We start from the raw sequence: 25,059 nt of genomic DNA on the forward strand, positions 1-25,059 counted from the left end.
TGTATTTTATTTTATACCTATAAAAATTTACATGGTAATTAATTGGTATACATATCTTTTGAAACAATTGAAGCACAACCTTAGATGAAAGAACTGAATAACGAGAACAAAAAACACAGGTGTCGACACAGTCCTGAAAATGGAGCTGCACATATGGAGTTGGTTAATAGATGTGTCAAGCTTTTGTCACTTAGGGATTGTCCTGCCATTGAAACTATTTATTTACAGGTAATTGAGGCTTTAATTTTTAGCTTTTGACAAAACAGGATGTGCCAAAATATTTTCTTTTAAATCATCCGATTAGAAGGGTGAATTAGTACACTTGCATTGAAGTACAGTTTGCTTTTGACTGCAATAACAATTCATTTATAGCTGTTTGTTAGTTCAAATGAAAGCCTGGCATATGTAACATTAGTTTTGATGTGCTATTAAGTTTGTACATACATATATCATGGAAAAATGTTAAAATATCACTTTTTATGCTATTTTGATGATTCTCCTTGTTCTAGGAAATGATTAGATACTGGTCAAGCTTCAAGTTAATAAAATATTACATGGATAATATTGATTTTGATCGGGAAATAAAGAGGCCATATCTTTATAATAATGCACAAATTGTTTGTGGCAATCAAAGAAGTAGAAGTGTGGGAAAATGTTTGACACCAAATGTGAGCAGCAATGCAGTGAGGTGACAAATGTGAAATACAAGGGCGTCAGTAGAGAGGTGGAGCACCACCTTGAAATGCATAAGTAGGCCAACAACTGTAGCTGTAGTTGACTGCCCAGTTATGCAAAGTGTACAAAACAAGGTGTTTATAGGAACTCTGATGTCCTGTAGACTCTGCTAGGTCCACAAGTGCAGATGACAAGGATCATCCTCAAAGATTTGGACACCCTCTTGCATCTCAAGAGGGAGCCAAACATTAGGAGGACCTGAAAAAAAGAAGATTTATGCTTGGAATCTCATGTCTCACTGAAAGAAAATCAGTATTGTGCTATGGAAAGAAGATTTGTGTTGCACTATGAACCTATTGAAGAACCAGAGCTGAAGATGAGATCGACAAAGCTGCATCTAGAGTTGAGAGCTGAACATCCGACACAGATATGCTCTAAAAGCCTCCAACCAGCAGTGGAGGGATTGCTCTCCTGTCAAATAATTCCCTGGCAATGATGACATGCTGTGGGCATCTCATAAATCAGGATGCCCAACCATCGTGTCATACCTCAAGTAAAGTAGCTTGATCAATAGCCTTAGGATCTGCCTTTACATCTAAACAAGAACTTGAGCTCGCCTTGGGAGTTTCTCTTCTTCGTCTTCTTGTCCTTGCCTTGTTCATTTTTCTACTTCTGCTGAGGGTCACAGGTAGCTAATTCTTGCCACCAAACCAGCACTTGACCTTGTTCTTTTTTGGGTTCCTTTTCTTGGAACCTTCAGCAGCCATAACTGCCTTTGAAAGTCAGTTTTATGGTATCTAGGACCAAATTGTACACCAATCTCCATAAGCAAAGAATTCACCTCCTTAAAGGTAGGAGGATGAGTCCTAGAACTCATATATAGTACAAAGGCTAGTAGCATAACCAGTGTAGCAGTGGATAATAGCTGGCCATATGGGGTTCCCCAAAGGGAAGAAAGTGCTGAAATGTGAAAAGCGTAAGAAGTCCTCATGTCTCCTACTCATGCACTCTAAATCACACCACAATTTGTGTCTCTGAGTGTCAATGGTCTTTGTCTTGATACAGTTGAGAATATGAGAAGTAGAGATGTGCTGTTGACGATGCTACCATTGAGCTCCCATCTATGATGGTGAGTCTCCTTTGTCACATGAACAAGCCATGGATCTCTGCCATGAGTCTTGCACTTCTAGGCTCCTTTGGACATAAGCTGGCTGCATGCTTGGGAGGCTATGTTTCAGGCTTTGAGTGATGGTGTGGTCACCTGTAACCGAGCAAGCTGGTGCCCATGCTCGTGTCAATTGTGCTGCCAACCCTTGCTTGTGTTGATTGCATTGAGTTGGTGTCCCTGTCTTGACCTTGGTTAACTTGCTCATGCATCTGTCTGGTTGTGTCGCTTCTCTTGACATTGCCTTCTATCCCAATTATTGATCTAGCTTCAATGTTGTGCATCTTTGACTATGGTTGATGTGTGGATCCTTGTCTTTTTGTTATGAAGGCTTTTGTTGACACATACCATTGCTGTCTTCCATTGATGCTGTTGTGTGTTTTGGACTTTGTTTAAAGGCTTATTCATGTTGAGTCCATTTGAAGGTAGTTTACACATCGCGCTTGATTGGTTGGTTTTATCCTTGTGTACACTACATGTGCTCATTGTTCTAAGAAATTTTGCAGTTATTTGCACTCTCTTTGCTACTATTTCTAACTGATGTAATGTGCAAGTTATTTCCTCTTCTCATTTCACTTGATTATGATGCTTTGGTGCTCATGTTTGAGAGATCCATTATTTTGATACATCATCATGGAGCTGTGGTTGAGTGCTATGATGCTCACTAGTGCTTTTCAAAGAGGTCTTAGATTGCTTGAGCCTTTGGAGGAGAGAGGACATCTTGATGCTCTTCATGTTCTTGGTGGATTTGATGTCTTTCATCATGCATACAGGTTTTGGCAATTCCAAACATTGGACTGGTGTGTCCATTGCTTGTGAATATATGCTAGGATTTGCATATAGAAAACACAAAATGTGTGAATATGGCTGGAACACAATAACTCAGACAATAACAAAAATGCAAAACACAAAATGCAAAAACACAAACACAAATAGAGAAGAAAGAGAACTCTGAAGTGAATGAATGAATGCTGTAAATGAAGGAAAGAATGTACAAGATGCTCAAGGAAAGTGGTGGCTCTCATGGGAGTGGGCTGACGGAGGTGTCGATGAGTGCAAACCAATGGAGACGGATCCTGAGTGTAGTAACCATGAGTTGGAGCAGAGACTAACGAAGAAAAGTGTTGAGAACACAAAAACGATTTGATTAGATGCAAACACAAGTTAGGCAGATGCTGGAAATGGAAAGGCAACAGGCTGAAAACCAGAATGCAATAGAGTTTGGGGCTAGAACTGTTGGGTATTTCACTCACGCCTCACTTACGCCTACGCTCACATCAGAGTGTCGGTGATCAGTAGGACAGTGGGGCACTTTTTACTCTCGGTAGGAGAGGTTTTTCCCCCCAGACTTATGGTATTATTTCGTATGTGATTATGACACACACTTACGGGCACTTATCGTGTTCGGCTGTGAACACCCCCCTACAACCCTAAGGTTTAAGGGTTGTACCTTGTACTTTTAGTTTACACTCTTTCAGTCTATTCCATTGGGTGTCGTGCTTCACTCTCTACTGTCTACTAGTTTTTTGTGCTGAGCTTTGATCCTGTCCTCCCTCACATTTGGTATCAAAGCATTGGCTTTGTTTAGCTGAGGCTTAGTTTTGTTGAGCCTCTGGGAGCTTGTGGCTCTTTCAGCACGACTTGTAGCAGCTTGACCAGTGCCCCAACAGACTTCAATTGCTTGCGTTTGAGGCAAACATAGCCCCTAAGCCACCCATTCGCCATTTGCCATGCCAGTTCAATCTGCCCCCCCCCCCACTCGTCAGACGTACGTCAGTCACTGTGCTTGTTAACAATTGACAGCTGTCCTCCCTCACACAGTCACCTCACCTAGACCAACGCCTGCCTGGACCAGTGCCCACCCGCTTGGACTTTGCCATAGGCGTGCCCGCTTGACGCCTCCTGTTCGCCCGTCGTTTGTGCCTTTGCTCTGCACTATTTCGTCCTTGCTCGTCCGCTTGCCCGATGTCCCGTCAGCTGCTGCACGCTCCACCCGTCAGTCACGCTTTTCCATAGGGGAAGGGGGTAAGGTGGAAATAAGACTAAAACTCAAAAGCAAAGAAAAACAAATCAAAACCAATTCATGGTTAAGAAAAAGGGTTGTAAATTTTGGAATGTATGGACTGCTTGAGAGAGAAGTTTAATTCTATAATTAAGCATTTCAATTCCACAAGCATGTGATCTTTTTTTCTCTGCAAATAATTGTTTTGAAAAGCACTAATGGTGAACATGGCTTCAGGCCAAGAGAAAGCCAACAAGTTACAATTTTTAGAAGAAGAGCAGGCAAAATATGGCCTTTCGGTGGAAATAAGGGCCTTTAACCAGTTCAAGTTTTGGCATGTGTTGAACTTGAAGGATGTTGCCATGGAGGAACAAGCAATGAAGTGAATTGTTGAACAATGCCATTTGCAAAATACATAAGAGGCAGTTGGTCAAGGAATGGAGTACAGCGAGTGTGTGGAGTTCCTCCGGACCTTTAGTAGGAATTGCAGCATCGTGAGAGTGCGGGAAAGAGAAGAAACGTGTCAAGCCCAGATTGAGTTGACTCTAGAGTTGGTGGAGAAAGCATTGGGTGTAGCTAATAAGGTGGAAAGGCGGCCAAAGAGAGATGTGTATGCCATGTTAGGAATGGATAAGGAGATAGTCCACACAAATGATGGCATCTACTTGGTAGACATCCTCGACTCTGTAATCTAGCTTCAAGCCAAAATGATGCACGCACTGTTCTCTAGCAAAAGGTACAACTCAATAATGAGCCGAATCAACGTGCCTATGCTGGAGAGCATTGCAAGAAGATCTCTTGACGAAGCGAACCTAAATGGCTCTGTGCGGAAGACCATTGAGTCTTCAGCAAAAGCACTAGCAACATGAGGAAGACCCGCAGGAGGAGAGTCCCTTGCTACCAAGGCAAAAAGAAAAGCATCATCCTCAAAGGCCTCTACCATCGGATTCGGTGGGGTTTTAACAGCTATAATAAGGGAAGCATTGGGGTAAGGATAGGGTGAAGGAGGAGGAGTCGGAGAAACACCAGAGAGGTGACCTCCTCACCATGAAAAACAGCCACACTCTATGAAAGGACGGTGAGTGATGATGAGGAAGGAGAACAAGAAATGTCAAGCAGCTAGAACCGCAACTAGAGGTGCACCTGTCAGCTACTGAACTGTCAAGCCCAACCAAACCTCAGCCACCTGCCGGCCTTAGACCCTCTTACCAGCGGAGATCCATTCTAAGCATAGCCATAGAGTTAGCTGAGAATACATGCGACGACTTGGTTGCTTCCCTCAGACGCTTGGATGCCAGGTTTACCATGCTTGCTAAAAGTTACCCGTCGGAGATGGATCCCAAGTACTGCAATCACCAGTTTGAGATGAGAGAGTGCTGAATAATGAAGGGTAGTAGGCTGGTCACGAAAACACAGCAGCTAGAGACTGAAATCTAGTAAACGTAGCAATGTGTACCACCAAAGAAGGCTGAAAACTGATCACCTAAGGCAGAGGAGTGTGAGGCGACAACAAGAGAAGGGTTTGCCGATGTAGGCGGCCTGCTAGACAGCAAAAGCACATGTATTGTAGTAGTCGCCTGGTGGGAGAGATGGTAGCAGCCTTGTCACTTGGCACCAAATGCTGAAAACGCAGGCTGATCAGGTGCTATGATGATGAAGCAAATGGAGACCTCCAAACAACAGGTCCATGGCTAGAGATAGGCCACCTAGGTTGGGATAGTAATAGGCTGCAATCGATGATGGCTGAAGAGCAGATGGTAGGTGGCTGATGGCTGAAATCTGCATGGTACAGCAAGAAACCTGCACAAAAGGATGAAGAGTGAATGGGGGCAGCCTGTCTATTTATAGATCTGGAGGGATCCTCCCAAATTAGGGTTTCATTGAAACTCTCTCAAACTGTGCATTGTTTTTGTGTTTTTCATTAAATAAGCATGCTTTGGGGCTGTTTAAGAGGCTAATCAGCATATAATGCATTTCCTAGCTCAACATGATTTGCATGCACTTCAAGAAGACTTAATTTGGGCTCCTTGGGTTGTAAATCGAGGGGAAAATTAACTTTTAGGATTGCGGGTTACAGAGAACAGCAAGTGATTTTAGAATTTTATGGGATTGAGCTTGGTTTGTTTTAAACTGGGAAAATTTTGTGGAATGGGAAACTTCAGTGGTAGGAACTTGAAATGTGTTCTCAGTTCTCAGCTGAAGGAACTCAGACACTCAGATGTATTCCTTGAGTTGACGGTGTGGTTGTCAAATCTTTGTGAGCTTCGGCCTTATCCCAATTGCAATTAATTTTCTCGAACTAATTCAAAAGAAACACGACAAGAGGTGCCAACATTTTTGGGGCCAATCGGTGTTGATGCGCCTCTATTCCTTGAAGGCAACTTAATCCAAAGTAGTAAAGTGCTGAACTTTCAAGCTATTATTTGTTTTATGCATTCATTCCTTGCTGTCATTAGTGTAGTTCAAGGTTCCACCACCCTTTTCCAAAAAGAAAGACTGGTCTCTCACACACACACACACACACACACACACAGACACACACACACACACACACACACACTCTCTCTCTCTCTCTCTCTCTCTCTCTCTCTCTCTCTCTCTAACCTGCAATGCGTGACTGAAGTGGCAACATGTTGATTGGAATAGAAGCGCATTTATGACTTTCAAGGAGGTTGTGGTGGGACGTGCACAGGAATTGCAATGTCCTTGTGTTTGTTATGACCTGCATGTGACAGGCTGCACATTTGCAACTACTACTCTGCACGTCTACAAATACAATCATGCTCTTTCATGTGAACCATTAATTAATTCTGATAAACCCTAACTACACTTGCACATTCTTAGCACATGGATGGTAAGAGGTGATGGTGACTACATAGACAGCAGGTCTATATAGGCAGCAGGTTGTGAACTGACTGTCAGGTGAGAAAATGCAACCCTAGAGCGTGGCAATAGCTGAAAACCGTAGCTGAGGTTCTAGAGAATGGGTGGCAAATGCATGACCTGCTGGAGACAAAACACAGGCCTGGAGAGTGTGTTGCCTGCTTAGAATGGGCCGCCTAGACTGTCAGATGTCTCCCCTATCCAGAAAATTGGCTGCCAAACAAGAAAATGTGCCAACCCGCAGCAAGAACCCTAACGATAAAAAGGAGAGCCGCTGTTTGAGAGCAAAAGCGAAGGGACACAAAAGGGGAGAGCTGCCACAAACAGCAAAAGTGGGCAGCATACATGCTGGGTGGGTAGACCTGTAGAAGGCGCCCAAGAGGTTGCTTGAGATGATCATGAGAAAGATGACGAACATGTTCATACAAAGCTTTGGTTGTCCTTATCTTACTTCCTCCAAGGGCCACAACAAGGAGAAGAACATAGAAGAGATTTTTTTTTTTCAAGTAAAATGTGGTTGATTATATTACTCAAAAGACTGATTACAATGGAATGCTCATGCTCGACAGATTAGCTGGAGCTACTGCAAGGTTACAAATACGTCATGTGCACAAGCCTCTCAAGGCAGCTTGGGGGGGGATGGGGGCAAGAAGCCAAGGGGGGGGGGTATCGCCATCTGGGGTTGCCTGCTTGCATCATGAAGAACAAGTTTTGGCCGCTCCAGGTGCACATGAAGTGAAAATGGAGCTCCTGGCGAGCTTAAGACTCGCCGTACTCCTGGTTCCATCCACCGTGAAGGGAGTGGATAATGGAGGTCTAGAGCTCTGCCAAGGCTGCCTGTACTGAAAGTCTCTCACCGCCAAAAACCTCCTGACACTGCGCCTTCCAGATGTGCCATCTAGTAAGACTCCCTACGATATCCCATACCTCAGAGCGGTCTACTGTGGGCTCCAGTACCTAGCGGATGAGTAGAGCTTCCAAGCCGACCACTGCGCAGGACCTAACCTCAATGATGAAAATCGTGTCCTACATCCCAGCCCTCCTACAAAAGTTGATGGCCCTAGTTGATTGCGTGCCAGTAGAAAGCTCCCCATGAGATACATCCAAGCGAGTGTGCTAGATGGCGGAGAATGCGGCATGCTCCTCTCCACATGAGCTGCACTGCCTCACATGACCAAAGGCAATGCTTTGGAGTTTCCAAAACTTGCTGTGTGCAGCGTTTACAATCTCCATCCTTCTGCAACTAGGCTAACCAACTCCCCACCACTAGGCCTCCATGTGCCAACAGCCATAAGAAGTACGATACCCTCCTCGGTCTCCAACTGTCCCATAGGCGGCGCCAGAAAGTCCGTCGGAAAGCATTCGTGATGCTGTGCTCCGCCTAGTATCTACTACGCGAAGGTGCCTAGTTCATGTCTTCTTGCATCGGTACGTGTTTGCCAATCTTGGCTGTGTACTCTAGGAACCTCGGTGGCTTCTTGGCGACTACAGTGGCCGGCCATAGCCACTCTCCAGGGTCCCACTCCAGCTCATCAAGTGTCCTAATCTCCCATATCTAGAGGCACCACTCTTGGAACTCCTCCCAGAATATATAAGAGTCTAGATGCCATGTCAAGGACCAGACGCCCCCCCTCTTGTACAATGAAGAAAGTCCCATGTGGGGTGCTACCCACTCTACTTGCTACCCGTAGGGGGATACCTGTTGGTGAAAATCTAGTGGCCCATACCTCACCAGGCTCTACCGGCTCTCATATCGGAGGGTCAAGCCATTCCTGAGGTATCATTGCATCAATCTCCCTTCTCCTCAACTCAACTCTTCTCTGATAACCTAATGCCTGTTGCAACACCTCCTGGTCCACCATCCTATACACCTCTCGCCATGTCCTGATGGTATGAGTAGGACCGGCCTCCTAGCCAGCCCACTGGATGTGGGGGTGCTCGCCAATCTGTATCCCATCCCGATCTCTGACTTGGGGATTCCAGATCACCGGCTGGTGGTCGTATCTTCTCTTGGCAATTTGGGGGGCTCTGAATTAGGGCCTTATGGAGGCCCTGCCACACATGAAGTAGGCTGCGGAGGAAGGAGGATCTGGGGTGCGTGATGTGGGCCATCGTGAAGATCCATCTCAAGGACGGCCTCCAGTCACCACCAAGCCTCGGTCAGCACTCCTAGAGACCCTCCTGCAATAGGACCTTCCAAGTCTGCCCTCCTAGTTTGAGACCGCGGACTACTAGCTTGCCCAAAAGGGCTAGACTTTGATACTCTGGATCTATGATCCAAAGCCCTCCCTCTTAGTGATGCCGGATGATGGTTACCCACGCTAGCTTGGCCCGAGAGTCCTTGGAACTGCCTGACTTGGTCGAGAGAAAATTCCGCACTAGGCAGCAAAGTTGAACTACACAGGACGAGGAAAAGCACCAATACGAGGCTATGTACCAAGCCGTTGCTAGGAGGATTTGGTTAATCACTAGGGCTCGTCCTCTAGGGAAAGGCGAGCAGTTACTCTAGTAGGTCAGCTTTTGCCGAATAGAGTCGAGGAGTGGAAGAAACTGCTGGGCAGGAGTGATGTTGAGTCCCACCTGGAACCCTAGGTAACGGACGGTCTGCCCTCTGCACACCATCTGAATCCCAAGTGGACGCCCCACTCCGTGCTAGAGTCCGGGTCCGTAAGGAAACCAACTGACTTTCACCAGTTGATTTTCGCTCCCACTGTAGTGCAAAACACCTTGAGAGCTAGTCTCACTCTCTCCAACATTAGCTCATTGTCCTGTATGTAGAGTGTTGTATCATTTGCATACTTTGGGTCCAACAACTCCGTCTCCTCTCTCATCGGAAGTCGGAGGCCACGTAACCCGCTCACAGGTGACCTGAGGAAGTGAGACATTGCCTCTGCAAAGAGTAGGAATTGATACGAGGCCAAAAGGCAGCCCTACCAGACTGATCTCCCCAGCCTAAACTCCTCCCCCCACTTGCTAGCTATGAGAACCTTGCTGGTAGCCGATCTGTAAAGTGTGGAGACCCCATGGATCCATGCCTAGGGGAAGCCTAGCCTCACCATGGTGCCCTCTAAGAAGTCCCAGTCCACCCTGTCATAGGCTTTGTCGAAGTCCAGGAGTAGTACCGCCAATCCCTGACGACTATGCTAGGCCCACTCTGTTGCCTCAAAGAAGGTGAAGAAATTATCTAGGATGCTCCTATCCTGGACAAAGCCTGTCTGTGTGTCATGAACGATGCCTAGAAGCATAGGGTGGAGTCAACTACCAATCATCTTAGCTAGTGCCTTATAGGCCACTGACAACAGGGTGATCGGTCTCCATTGGGATAGCTTCAACCAATCTCCCCCTTTGGGGAGGAGATTGGTAAGACCTACCGATAGATTCCCTGGAATCCTTCTTGAGCTGAAAATCTCATGGAAGGCCAACAGTAGGGGGTCCTTCACCACCCCCCCAGTAGGTAGTGAGGAAGGCCTTAGAAAGACTATCCTCTCTTGGGCATTTCTGCCTGTCGTGTATGGAAAGCCTCCTCTAGTTCCTTCTCTATGAAGGGGTCTAGGAGGGAGCGTCCCATCTCCTCTATGACAAGGGACGGGATGTGATCCTAGACTTGCTGCCTACATCGCTGATCTCTGGCTGAGGCTGTCTCTTGCTTGAAAAGGTGTTTGTAGTAGTTAGTGGCAATCTCTATCACCTCATTTGGGCTGGAGCGAATACTCCCATATTGATCCTGAAGGCTGCGTATCTACTCTCCTGAGGTGCGGAGCTGATGCACCTGGAAAAACTCCCTACACATCGTGTCCCCCTTCCACGCCCAAAAGACTGCTGAGGTGTGAAAGGAAAACTCTGAGTGCCTGTCCTCTCTAACCCGGCGAGGGTTGCTCATGCGCGCATCTCCTGTGCGTGGAGGATGGGGTCCCTTGGTGCCTCCTATAGTAGTCTTTGCGTCGTTGCTAGGTCCCCCCGGAGTACTCTCTCCTTTTCCCACCTTTGCTTCCTGGCCTGTAGGGTTGCCTCCTGGCACATACTACTTGACTCGGCTAGGACCTTTGCAACCTCCTCTGCGATCTGGTCCCTCCTGCCCCACTCCCTAGTCTAGAGCTGCTTAATGTGTCTCTTCACCTCCTCCCTTTTGTAGATCGAGTCAGGGATCCGACAGGATCGTGTATCTAGGGTACAGGCTGGGGCATCAAGTGTCAGGAGAACCGGGTAGTGATTAGACAAAGTGGTGCTAGCCAAGTGCCCTACCTGGCCTCTGCGAGAGCATCCCCAGTCTCCCACATAAAACCTGTCTAGCTGCTCCAGCAAAACTCCACCTAGCCGCCTGTATCCCCAAGAGAAGTCGAGCGGCCTCTTCCTCCTGTGGAAAGCTAGGTTTCTCCAAGCATCGCATGCTCCTACTGCTAGGAGAAAGACCTCCCATGCCTTCTGTTCCTCCTCAGCCATGCCCTGTAGTTTCTGCCTCTGCCCTGTTGGTCCTCTAAGGCCTCCAGGTTGTTGAAGTCTCCTCCAACAATCCAGGAGTTCACCTCTGGGAGTCTTGCAATCTCCACCCAGAACTTGCTGCGTGCCCTGACCTCAGTAGGGGCATAGACATTGAGGACTCTAAGGCATGAGTCTCCAATATCCAATTTGATCCATAGAACCCTTCCTGCCACAATTGTCCCATGGTCCCGTACACAGGCGGTGAGGCTCAGGCCAATAGAGGTGCATACACCTCCACTCCTGTCGTGGGCACCAATGGCGTGCTCCCAGTAAGTGTGTGAACTACATGGGAGTAACTTTCCTACTTGATGGGCCTGGGCGGAAGTGAGCTTGTGCTCTTGCAAAAGTAGGATGTTGATCCGTCCAATAAGGGCAAGCTGCAGCTCTTGCCGAACAATCAACTTCTTGGAACCACGTGCCCCACTGTAGTGGAGGTTGTTCACATTCCAGGATGCAAGATGTAAACTCATAGGGAAACCTGTGATTGACCGAAGAGACATTTGTTCGGTGTGGAAGCTCTTGATGAAGAAGAAGAGCTATGGGGCTTGCGGATACGCTTTGTTGCAGGCCTGAACGGTGAATTCCATTTCCCCATGGCGGCCCTCGGGCGGACCATGGGGGTGATAGATGCACCTGGTGGTACCACCAGGGTATCTATTTGCCAGGCTGAGAGACGTGACTCAGTACATTGGTAGAAACGGGCCATCGGCGCTAGGGGCCACTCGATCACATCCATTCGAGCTCTCCACTACAGAGGGGCTCGAAAGATAATGCTCAGATGTGGGACCTTGATCCCAGCCCACCAATCAATGTCCATCATGCAACCTGGCCACTGCTGGGAAAAGAGTGCTAGTCCTCCTTCTCCCATCCACTGGGAGATGTGGTCTGCCACCTGACTCTTCACCTCCTCCTCTATGTGTGTCATTATCTAGTCTCCTGTATGAGAGGTTTGAAGGAAGAAAGCATAGTTTGGTCCATCTGGTAGTGCTAGTAGATGGATCTTGCCGCTCCTTGACTTGCGTACCATGAAGATTCCTACCTCTAGAGGTAGTGGGAACTCTCCGCGCTCCGCAACTCTCAGGTAGGACCACAGACCACTGTGAAAGAACTCCAGCGATAGTAGCTGCACTTGTCTTGGGAAAGTGTGACGAGCGGCATGGACAGATGAGCTGGTGGCTGTGTGGGGAAGGGGGGCCTAGGTTGTTGGTGAGTGGAGGATGTTGGCTTATGGGGCTCCTTACCTCCTGTGGGGAGGGGGGTCACCTGTATTGGGTGGGAGTCAGGGAGACTGATCGACGGGGGAGATGGTGGGGAGGGGGAGGATTGAGGGATGGTGGGGTGGTCGGAGGCACAAGGCGGGTGTGTGGGGGGGTGCGGTCGCTCTGGAGGGGGGGATTGTGGACTAGGGTCGGGGGGGGGGGGTAGGTGTGGGGGATGTGGGCCCTCGGGTGTGGTGTCCTGTGATGCCTCTGTGGGAGGTGGATGTGGAGGCTTATGGTCTTGCTGGCTGGGTGGGACGAGGAGGGTGATGCTCGCCCTCCTTCTTCCTGTGCTGTCGCTGTGTTTGAGGGGCTGACTGCGGCCCCCCTTGCCATTTTCCTCTCTGTTGTCTTTGGACCCGTGTAAAGCCGTCAGTGTCCACCTGTGGGCCTGTCGACAAAGCCGTCTTGGCTTTGAAGTGCGTGCAATCTGCTTCCTGATGCCCAAAGTCATGGCAATGTAGGCACTGCCATGGCTACTCAGTCACAATAACCTGCTGCCTAAAAGAGTGTCCACTTGCGTCAATCTCTAGAAACTGTGGTATATTCTTTGTCTCTTTCATTGCCACCTGTACCTTTGGGACTCATGGAGCTGTCATTGTGTCTGCGAAGGAGGCGGGAAGGATAGTGCCGAACTGCTGTCCAAAGTCCTCCACTAACTGGCGATACTCTACCGCCAGGCCGGGGAAGAGTAGGGTGACCGGATGTTTAAGGAACCTATTGTGGAGCACGAATGCCTCCAGTGTGAAGCCACTGTACCAGGGAACCATGTGGATGACCCCCTTCGTGGAAGCATAGGGTGAGCTATCCACTAGCTCATGGGTTGCGTTTGCCGAGGTGAGTCGTACCATGAAGATCCCTTGACCCATGAGAACCGCCTTTGCGATCTGCGCTGTGCCAATGTGCAGTGTGGAGTGAAGCCAATCTCGAAGCTGGGCCCTAGATGGGGAGTGTCCTACGACTTGACCAAAGTTTGCTGTTTCCTTCAGCTCTAGCTCTATGGCACGGACAACTAAGAGCTGTTCCTCAGAGAGGACGATGCGCAAGGTGTTTGACCGGGGGGCACTCGTAGAATGCACCGGCATCTGATCAGAGGTTTTCATTGCGCGTTCTTGCTGAGAACCTACCAATCTCACTGCTGTGCTATCGGAAGGGGGGGGGGGGGGGGTTGCTACAGAGGGAGGGAGCAACTGGAGGGGGGAGGGATTCTTTTTTCTGCTGGTGGGGGAGGTGCTGGACACCATTGAAGGCTGGCTCTTAGCGGGCACAGCACGGGTGTTGGGCTTGACGGATGGGGCCAGGGCTGCAGGGTGGAAGAGGCTGGGAATCAGGGCGGAGGAGGCGGGGGATCAGGGCAGGGGGAAGGCTGGCGTAGGAAAGAAGGGGGTTGAATAGGAGGGGGGGGTGGGGCGGGGGGGTACAGCAGGCGGGTGTGAGTGAGGTGGAGGCAGCGCTGGGTGGGCGTATGCGGGCAGTATGTGGGGGGGGGGGGGGCGGCGTAGGCAGGGCAATGGCAGAGCAGAAGGCGGGGGGAGGGTGGAGAACATAGTGCCACGGGGGGAGAGAGCTGGGGGCGGCGGATCACAGGCAGTTGGCGAGGGGGAGAGAGCAGGTATGATGGCGGGGGCCCTCTCTCTTCTCTTTTGCTGTCTGAACATAGAAGAGATAGTAAATGACATGGTTGCAAACACCTCCTTATGGGAGGAATGAACGTCCTCTTCATTGGGATAGTGGGAATCTCCTAGCTGATGGTTGCGGCAGCATCGGCTACCATGATTGTTGCCATGTCCCCATCACTAGCTACTAGAAATGAGGCCCCCCTTTGAATTGAAAGAGAGATGGACATTAATCAAGATCAAGATTGGAATACTTCATATAGACAAGAGTGAGTGAGACAAAGTGGGATAATGAAAATGCACAACATGTGATCTCCTTGGTTACGTGACATATCTCTTCAAATAGGCCTAGAGCCCTGGATTGCTGCATTTACTGTTGGGGCAGGCTGCCCTGCTGTCCTGTCCCTCCTGTGCTTGTTTTTAGCTTGTGTTTGCTGTTCGAGCAGGCTACCCTGGATGAGATTCACCGTTTCCAGTTGTCGCTCAACTATTTGCTATTGCATGTGACCGGTTGCACTCTTCTTCAGGCAGGTACATTGCTGCTTACCAGATTCAGCCTCCAGACTGCTACATTTTGGTTTCCAGCCTACTGCCCTTCAACCTCCAGCACCATCTCAGTTTCAAGTGACCTCGAGATCCGTCTTTGGTGGATGTCACTCTTTGACTACTTGCATTGCTTTGGCTTTGATTATTTGTACACTCTTTCATTCATTTATAGCATTCAACAAGTATCAGTGAGGGCGTTGGATTAGGCTGATGATGATGGTAGCACCAGAGACAGAGAAAGAGGCTGGAATTGGAGTGTGTAACCTGCAGAAAAAGATGAATGATTTTCCCCAATTGGGGGCTGCCTATACATAGCGAATAAATAGCTAGAGTGGTTGACTGTTGTCTGGGGCTGAAAATGGTATAGTTGGCCATTCAAAAACTGGTCAACCAACTTGCTAAAATGGCAACATGCTGTCACTGATGCCTATGGAGGGCCGGTCTGATTTGATTGCACACATACGGACCACTTGGCCACTGCAAGGCTGGAAATTGGCCACAGATAGTGTGAAACACACTTGACACTCACTGAAGAAGAAATGCACAAACTAAATGGGCAGAAACAATCAGAGCTCCAAGGCCTCCATAGACTTTGATAGAGCTCATAGCTAGGAGATGACAGGTTGATAAAATGGCAGGCTAACTCCTTTCAGATCCTATATTGTTTGAAGATCTAACAACCTCATGTGATACAACATAGAAGCCTATGGCAAAGGCTTTATGAAGAAATATGCTGCATTGTCCTCCATGGGACAGTAGGCCATTGCTAACTCGGAATCCATGATCCACTCTCGTACAAAATGATAGTGAACCTGGAAGTGCTTTGTGCGAGTGTGAAACACAAGGTTCTTCACCAGAGCTAAGGCACTCTGGTTATCCATGCACAACTGTGTGGGTTGTGTCTATGGAAATCCACTCTTCACCAATATTTGATGGAGCCAAAACACCTCTTGAGCGGTAGAACAAAGTGCTTGATACCTGGTCTCCATAGAAGATAAGGGTATGGTAGGCTGCTTCTTATTACTCCATGAGATAGCTCCCGAGCAAGGGAGAAAGCAAAACCTGTAGTGGAGTGTCTAGGCTCCACATCACCTACCCAATCTGAGTCACTCCATCCAGCGAGAGTTCTAAGTAGTCCTATCTCCATACATGATCCCGTAGGATCGAGTTCCCTATAAATAGAGCAACATGTGCAAGGTAGCTCTCTAGTGAGCTTGAGTAGAAGTCTTCATGAAAGAAGATAGTAGTGCCACTACAAAAGAAATGTCTAGCCTAGTATAGATAAGCCAAATCAAAGATCCAACAATATTTGTACCAAGTAGCATTTGGAAGGGGGTCTCTGGTAGTCATCATCTTGGCTCGATGTCCATGGGGCATAAAATGGGCTTATACTCAGCCATACCAAACTCTGAAAGAAGCTTGAATAAATACATGTGTTGGGAAATAAAGATGCTATGTGTCAGAGATGATAAATCTCAAGACCTAGGAAGAAGTGTAGGATCTCAAGGTTCGTCATTTAAAACTCTAGTTGCAACATCTCTGGAGTCCAATCCACCTACTGTGAGTCACTCCCTATAATAATCAACTTATTCACATATAAGATGACCAAAGTACATATGTCACTCTCAACCTTGTAATAAAGGTTAGGGTCATGAGATTGGAATGATGGGAGCCACTCTATAGAAAGAACCGATCAAATCCGTTGGTACCAAGCCTAAGGAGCTTGCTTCAATCCATAGAGAGTTTGCACCTATAGATGTAATCCTCCTTGTGTACACAAAAACTAGGAGACTAATCAATATAAGTCTCCTCTAGGATACCATTCAAGAAGGCAGACTTATTCATATGGTAAACCAGCCATTGGTGATGAGCTGCAAGAGTCAAAACAACTTGAATAGTAGACATATAGGCTATAGGTGCAAACGTTTGGAATAGTCTAAGCTTGCCCTGTGTGCAAAACCCTTGGCAACAAGCCTAGCTTTGTGCTTGTCCAAAGTGCCATTAGCTAGGTATTTGGTCTTATAGACCCACTTCACACCTATCATCTTCCACTTTGTCGGATGCGGAACCAACACCCAAGTCTTATTATGCTTAACGGAATCAAGATCCTGTTGTATAGCATAGTGCCATACATCCTGTGCAAGGGCCTCATGATTTGGTATTCCCAATGGAGGTCATGTCCATAGGTTCACACAAGTCAGTGTGCACCAACTCAAGAGGAGTAGTAGTCTTGCAAGAAGTAACTTGTGGATGAGGCTACTAATGTTGCTTGCTCTCTTGGCAAGTAGGGTATAAAGTGTGGATGGGGGAAATCTAGAAGTCTCTCAATTGACTAGTTTTGAGAAGCTTGTTTGATGGAGTCAAAATTCGGATGCCCATAATGGGCATGCTGAACCAGCCCAAGCTTGCGGGAAGTTCATGCAACAAGGGCAGTGAGCTTGTAAACCCCACCCTCTTGTGTATTTATCCAAAGAATAGAACTTGTAGAACAATCCTTAATGGTTACAACATCCTAGGTGAAGATCATGTGAGTACCTAGTTGTTTCAAACCATGGACAAAAAGAAGGTTAAGACCTAAATTGGGTCATAAAGAACTTTGGTGGATGAGGCCTATCTATTGGGCAAAAGGGAAATAGCCCCCACTCCACAAATGGAGGCGAAAGAATTGCCACTGATGGTGATGGAGCCCTTCCGTGGAATGAGGATTCTAGAGCCAATCTTGTCGGTAGGCCATATGCAAAGAGGCCTCATTGCCAACGAACCATAGCTTCTCCTGAGTGGAAGAAGCAAGTGATGTATTTTCAACCTCAAACAAATGAACAAAGATGGACTCTGTAGTAGTAGGGGTAGCCTTCGAAGCCTTCGAACTTTGCTTTGGGTTCATATGGGGGTACTTCTGCTGACACTTCTCCTTTGGACGAGTGCCCGTCCCACAATGTAGTTACTTGAGACTTCTCCTCATCCTTCTTATCATCTTGCTTCTTGTTATTGTTTTCCTTCTTGTTTTCTGCTCCTACACTTTTGGTAAAGGCTTTGGTAGAGCTGGATCCACTGGCTCCTATCTCTTTGAGTCACTCGTCATGCTCCAAGACAAGTGGAGCTAACTTCTCCCAAAGAAGAGTCTCACATTGCTTGGAGGTAAGCAGACTAGTTTAGGAGACATCCTACTTAGGAGATGGCAACTGGTTAAGAAGAACCCTTGCCATATCCTCTAAAGATATCATTTGTCCTAGGGATGCAAGCTTATTCCGCTTATCCTCCATTTCGTTAATGTGATCTTTCATAGAAGAAGAGTCATCAATGGAAATCAGTTTTGAAACTTCTCATGAATGATACAGTAGGCAAATCTTTTGATGATAGGGAGAAGAGAGCTTCGTCCACACCTCCGTTGCCGTTTGCAACCTCTGTATACAAACAAGGACATCATCTTGTAGACTCATAAAAGGAAAGGATCTACCTCAAGAATTGAGCGAAAGATCCCATAGAGTTGCGTTGTCTATAGTAGAACCAATGGCAGGATGCCAGGATCCTCAATGGGGGGAGGAATAGTAGTCCTAAAATCCCATAGATCAAAGGTATCGAGGATGCACTCCACTTTCCATGACCAAAGTCAGTAGTTTGACCCGTCAAGTTGATTTGCTTTGGGTAAGGAAGCAAGGACTAGCACTTGTATAGAAGATGCCATCATGGCAAAGACGAGGGCTAGAAACACGGGCCCCCATGTGAGACATGTAAAGAAGCAGGAGGAGAAAGCCGCCTTGATCTTCAAGACTTGTTAGAATGATGCTTCCTTTTGGAATGAGGCTCTAATCTCTATTCTTCGCGTTGCTCTTCGCAGTGTTTTGATCAGTGAGAATGATCTACACACAACCCAAAGTGTCAGTGATAACACTGGATCAGGTTGATGATGATGGCAGCACCTAAGATGAAGGCAGCTGAAGTCAGAGTGTGCATAACTTGCAGAAAAAGATGAATGATTTGCTCCAACTAGAGGCTGGCTATATAGAGCCAAGAAATGCCTAAACTGACCAACTACTTTCTGGGACTAAAAATGGTGCAGTCAGCTAGCTACACCTGATACTCAGTGAAGATGAAATGCACACAAACTGAATGGACAGAAATAGTGAGAACTCCAATATCTCCGTCAGACTTTGAGGGAGCTCATAACTGGGAGATGAAAGACTGATAAAATGGCAAGCTAACAGCTTCAAACCATAAAATTCTACCTTGAGATGTAGCGCTTTACTCTTTCCCTGGTGGCCAAAGATTTCATTCATGTTAATCCAAGCTTGTCTTCTAGTCCTTTGGACATTCATGTTGTGTATAAGTCCAGTGGCATGATAATGGCCCATCAGGGATGAAGCTAGTTGATCTTTCTCTTTCCAATTGGAAGTTGTTGGAACTTGTGTATCTTCACAAACCACATTCCACAATTTCTTGTGCATATAAAAGAAAGGTGATCTGAGTAGATTGGGTGTCAAATGCTTGGCCTTTAGATTTTACAATGGAGACATTTAAACTTGAACTTGCCATTTCAAGTGTATATGATACACTAGTAGTGTCAATTCTATTACAACAGTATTTAGCTGAATGGTGTTTCAATAGGCTGAAATTGAAAAGCTGAAACCATAGTTATAATTGACGATCATTTTTGGACTTGAGTATTGCAAGGACAATAGCTTCTTTTTGTCCCACATCCCCTTCCATGTGACTATATAGTCACAAGTGACCTCCTTGGTTGAAATAGAAACAAAACCCATAGTGGGATCATTGTTGAAAAATAAAGATTAAAAAAGTATTTTATTATTTAAGACTTAGGTTTTTGTTGTTTAGGAAAGGGGCCCTGAACTTTACCCACCTATGTTTTCATTTTTGGCCAATAACCAATATGCTTTAGTTTGTCATCTTAGCACTTAAGGCATAGTAGGCTGTGAGATCACTTGTTGTGAAGTTCAAGTATTTTGGTGGCAACATGTTAAGGAGCAAAGTGACCTAGTCACTAGGGGACCTAGGAAGTTTGGTAGTGGCAAACTTAGTGTGTAACTACCGGTACTTGGTTAAGTTGACCTTAAGTGTGCATCTTGGTCAGATATCTTAAACTCTTGGAGCTCATGGACAAAGGTTGATATGAGGGGTCCTATCTTGAGATGCATAGTGGTCAATCCAGCGTTCCTACAGCTGGTCAAATGCTAGGTCAAAGTGTTGTATTTGAGAGTGATTTTCAGGCAAAAGACATTGCATCAACACGTTGATGGCTGAAGCATTACAGTCTTTCCATGTGTGGACAACCTTAGGGGGAACCCAATGACGTTTTGGCTAGGGTTCCAGCCCTTGAACAAGGTCCCACAAGTTTTGAGAGTCTAATAAAGGACTCATCAAATTGGGCCAAGTAGTATATTTAGACCTCTTAAAATGAGTCTTATTGGCAAAGGCATTCTTGGCAGAGATAGTAGTGTGGTATGAACTTTGAGGTGTCACATATGAGGGGTAAGATGGGAAGGCAAGAATAGAGCTGGTGTAACATGTTGTGCCATAGGAGGAGACAATGTAACTCATGGTCCTTGCTCAATTTTAGGTTGAAGTACAATGGTCCACCAAGTAATGACATTTGAACAAAATGTGAAACCATTTGGGCAACAATAGGGGGTTGGTACATATGGTAGGTTACAAGTAACCATTACAAATAGATCGCCGAAGGTGCTTGGTTTGGGGAATATACCTCCACCACTAGTGTACCTCCACCACCTTGTTGCACATAAGCATAGGTTCCTAAAGGATGAGTGTCTAGGGCTTGCTTGCCAATTTGGTGAATTGTGGAGTGGAACGAGATGGGGGATGGGTGGGATTTTAATGTGATAGGTGTGTGGAATTTAAATGTAAGATAATGGTGGAATGGGTGGAATGTGAGTGTAAAATGATGCACCAAACGAAACATCTCTTGAATCTGCAAATGAATATGAGGTCTTTGGCTGTTGTGCACCTCCCTTTGGGTTGTAAATCAGATCATGTGGATGGTATGCCAAATTAGGAGTAGGAATATATTAGATTTGAGGCATGTTCCTTTGTTGTTTGCGTTTTACTTGTCTCCACAGTAAGATTTTAGTGTACTTATAAGGGGTGATTCAGCATATCTTTTGAGTGTTGAAGTAATGAAGGCATGGATGACTTTGGTTTCAGGAGTTTGTCAACTATCCCTCTGATCTTCCACGGAAATTGTTGGTATTGGTGCTGAAGAAGTTAACTCTTAAGGAGATTGCTTTGATGACGGTGGATGAGACATCTTTCCTTTTTGCATTCGACGGTGGATGAGACATCTTTCCTTTTTGCATTCTTACTTCTCTTTAATGTCAAGCTTTTAGATCAAGGCTTATGTATGTATCTTTGAGTGTACCTAGCGCTCTGATGCCATGTAAAGAAATGCTTGAATAGAGCAACAAGGACGCAGTGAAAGCAGTCAAACTTAAGGAGAAGAGAACTCGGAATGAAGAGTGAATGAATAAACGAATTGAACTATGTTGGTATGACACAATGGGCAACCTGTGAGAGTGAGCAAGAGAAGAGGAACACAAACGTTGAGAGAAAAAGAGAAGAGAAAGACGGCAGGAACGGAAGAGAAGAAATGCACACAAAACTGAATGGAAAATATAGTTAGAGATCCAATGTCTCCGTTAGAGTCTGATGGAGCTCACAATGAAGAGAGGACAGATTGACAGAATAAAATGGCAGGCTAACAAAACCTCCATGTCTTGGGAGAACTAGGGATGAGGTGAGTTGGAAGAGGAGTTGGAGACACTGATGATAACTCCGAGAGGGTGTCATACCTTGAGTGGATCCTGAAACAGGCAGTCTCTTTCATGATCAGCAGCTGAAAATGTAGATCAATATGGAACCACCTATTTGAATTAGGCTAAGGCAGAGGGCAGCCTGCTGTCTGCAAAAATACAGGGTCCAACAGTCTAGAAGTGACCTTTGTGTGCAACACACAGCTATATGCTAATGGTTGGAGGAGAAATGCTGACTGCTGGGCAGTCTGAAACAGCTGGAAACGCAGCTTTAAGAAATGGTGACGGCTGCTGAAAGGTCCTTGACAAGTGGCAGCAGGTCGTGTGCTGAAAGTGCAGCCTGGGGATGGAGCTGAACAGGTTGCCTGGCTGGGAAAAGGCTGGAATCAGCAATGGCAGCACTCCGAGCTCTTCACGAACTAAGATGTCTGCCGGAAGGGGTGTGGAGTCTGGACAGCAGTGGGGGTGAGGGCAGGTGGGTGTGAGCTGATCAATGACTGAGGGATGAATGACTGCACTCATGAGGCTCCTATTTATAGAGGATTGGGGTTGCATTTGACCTATTGCCAAAAATAAACCATTTAATTTAATTATTTCAGCATTTTGCACTTTTGAAGCTGGTTTAAAGAGACTTGATTATGGTTTTAATAAAACCCCAATTTTAGTGCTCAACAACTTTGTAGTTTATAGGGATGGGAGAGTGATCATCATAGAATGTTGGTCCACCTAACAACATGCTGTCTATGAGACCTAGATGATTACTATGTGGAACTGCAATGGGATTCTAGGCATAGATGCAGGCTATTTTAAGGATACCTTCAAGGGCCTAGAAATTGGCACAAGCATGCATGTAGCCATCTCTTGGTAGTTCATAGTAATAGGTGGCTGCCTCTTCCCTTAGTCATGTACTATAGATGGTACTAGAGGATCCAGAATAGTATTATTATTTGAGAGGAGTTGACGGAAGAAGTGGACATAATAGAGCTAGATAGGGTCAACATTACAGGATGGTGGATTAGGAGGTGTTGCAGCGGGCATTAGGTTGTCAGCGAGGAGCTAAGGTGAGGAGAAGGGAGATTGACTCAGTGATCCCTCAGGAGTGGCTTGACCCCCCGATCCGAGAGCCGGTGGAGCCCGGTGAGGTGTGGGCCACTAGGTTCTCACCGGTAGGTGGACCCTACAGGTGATAGGTAGAGTGGGCGGCACCCCCTACAGAATTTTCTTCACCGTGTAGGATGGGGGGCATTTGGTCCTTGACAGAGGGTAGCAGGATGAGGAGATTGTTGTCCTTGGAGGAGGATTCGTGTGGTTGGTCTCCAGGGGAAGACTTGGCGTTTGGACCCTTATGTGTTCTGGGAGGAGTTTTGGGAGTGGCGCCTTTGGATATGGGAGAGCAGACCACTTGATGAGCTGGAGTGGGACCCTAGAGAGTGGCTATGGCCGGCCACTGCGGTTGCCAAGACAAGTACTGATGTAGGAGGACATGGATTGGGCGCCTTTGCATAGCAGATATTGGGTGGAACATAGCATCACGGATGCCTTCCGTCGGACTTTCTGGCGCTGCCTATGGGACAGCTGGAGGCCGAGGAGGGTGTTGTATTTCCTATGGCTTTTGGCACGTGGAGGTTTGGCGGTTGGGAGTTGGCTGGCCCAGATACGGTAGGATGGAGGGTGTAAACGCTGCCCACAGCAAGTTTTGGAAACTCCAAAGCACTGCCTTTGGTCGTGCGAGGCAGCACAACTCGTATGGAGAGGAGCCTACCGCATTCTCTGCCGTGTGGCACCCAGCCTTGGATGTATCTCATGGGGGGCTTTCTACTGGCAGGCGAGTAGTCAGCCAGGGGCCGCCACCTTTTGTACGAGGCCGGGATGCACGACACGATTTTCATCATTGAGGCTGGGTCTTTTGCAACGGTCGGCTTGGAGGCTTTACCTAGCCGCCAAGTACTGGAGCCCACAGTAGACCGCTCAGAGGTATGATCGTATGGAGTCTTACAAGATGGCACATCTGGAAGGCATGTTGTGAGGAGGTTTTTGGTGGTGGAGAGTGCCTTTCAGTACAGGTGACTTTAGCAGAGCTTTGGACTTCCATCATCCACTCCCTCCGTGGCCAGTGGGACTAGGTGCAGGGCAAGTCTCGAGCTCGTCAGGAGCTCCGTTTTCACTTTCTACGCACTTGGGGGGGCTAGGACCTATTCTTCATGATGCAAGCAGGCAGCCCTAGATGGTGATACACCCCCCTCCATGGCTTCTTGCCCCCATCCCCCCCAGACCGCCTTGAGAGGCTTGTATACATGATGTATTTGTGATTTGCATCAGCTCCAGCTAGTCTGTTGAGCATGTGCACTTCGTTGTAATCAGTCTTTTGAGTAATATAATTAGCCACATTTTACTTGCAAAAAATAGATAGGGTCAACATTGTCTTTGTGGGCCTAAATCTTGTAAGCTAATATGAATATGTAATTGCAAAGCTCTAATTCCAAGGGATACTTTGCTGAAAATGAAGTAGACATGAAATGAGGCACAATATCAAAATTACAGCCAAAGCTCCCAGAAGTTGTGCAGCCAAGGTAGATCATGAGAGTGAACAGTGCAGTTAGAAATGAGTGGAGTTACAAAGTTCAAAATGTGACCTCTAGTTACTAGTACTTACAAAAATAAGAAGTTATAAGACTATGCTTTGAATATAATGCAATTAGGAAACACCTTTTCATCCATAAAAACCATGCAATTGTTAGTAATATTAGTTTGCTCATTGGGAAATTGTAGGTTTGATGCTCTCATCAAATGCGTAGTTTGTAAATATGATAATTCATGCAACAATTGCATGCATAGTTGATGGCCAGCTGTTACCTTGGCTATGGTCTGCGAGTTATAACTACTTTTTATGGGAGGCTACAGAGAGAACCCTTGGAGCAAAACCAAATTGAAAGACACATGGTGACCCTAATTTTATTGGGGACTAGGTCTATCTAGTTGAATACTCTCTACAACGTCTAATAAAAAGTAGCCAAACTGATGTAAACTGAAAGTTGGATTAACCATGCATGTAAAGAAAAATTGCACATCTTTATGCATGGAATGGTGAAAATTTTCGACATTGATCATATCAAATGTAAATTCGTAGTATCTCATATAGAAGTGCTTGTGAACAAGAAATTATGTTCTTCAATTTCATATGAAAACTTTTGGATGTAGGTGAGTACACATGCTAGCATTTATGCGCAATCAATGTGTATGACAAAAGAGCGAAAGAAACATGAACAAAGGCTTGAAAAAATGTTTAACGATATCATAGATATAAAGGTATTTGTCATTGTTAAGACATCTTGCTTTTATGTTTGTTATAAGCTTGTTTTATATTGTGTACTCACTTTCTATTGAACTAATTGAATAATTGCTTTTTGAAGCTTCTTGCCATGGTTTGTGGCCATGGAGGTTAAAAAACTAGTTATTGTGAAGAAAGTTGCAACATTGTATATGATGGATTGAGAAGTTGCAAGAATTCTTATTGTGGATCAATAAGTTATCAAAAAATGAAGATATTAGTCATTTGTTGACCATGCTTAATGGCTTCTGTTGTGGATGATTTTAACTCTACTCATTTCTCTACATCACATTTCATTGAGATGAACAAAGTATATGCCTTAAG

General features: G+C 46.3%; 1 protein-coding gene across 2 annotated transcripts in view; it reads left to right on the forward strand.

Annotated features, from left to right (window-relative positions):
- Window positions 1–25,059, forward strand: part of LOC148034881 (uncharacterized) — a 120,344-nt gene that overhangs the window by 28,045 nt on the left and 67,240 nt on the right. The window contains exons 2-4 of one of the 2 annotated variants that reach the window (XM_087680585.1): window positions 120–228; window positions 20,803–20,892; window positions 24,606–24,713. In XM_087680585.1, coding sequence (XP_087536711.1) covers window positions 120–228; window positions 20,803–20,892; window positions 24,606–24,713 — 307 coding nt within the window. The remainder of the gene's footprint in view (window positions 1–119; window positions 229–20,802; window positions 20,893–24,605; window positions 24,714–25,059) is intronic. The other variant, XM_087680586.1, reaches the window with a different exon arrangement.

This window comes from Lygodium microphyllum, chromosome 6 (genome assembly GCF_053477565.2).
Source record: "Lygodium microphyllum isolate KBCC chromosome 6, Lygodium_microphyllum_v1.1.10, whole genome shotgun sequence".
Lineage (NCBI taxonomy): Eukaryota > Viridiplantae > Streptophyta > Polypodiopsida > Schizaeales > Lygodiaceae > Lygodium > Lygodium microphyllum.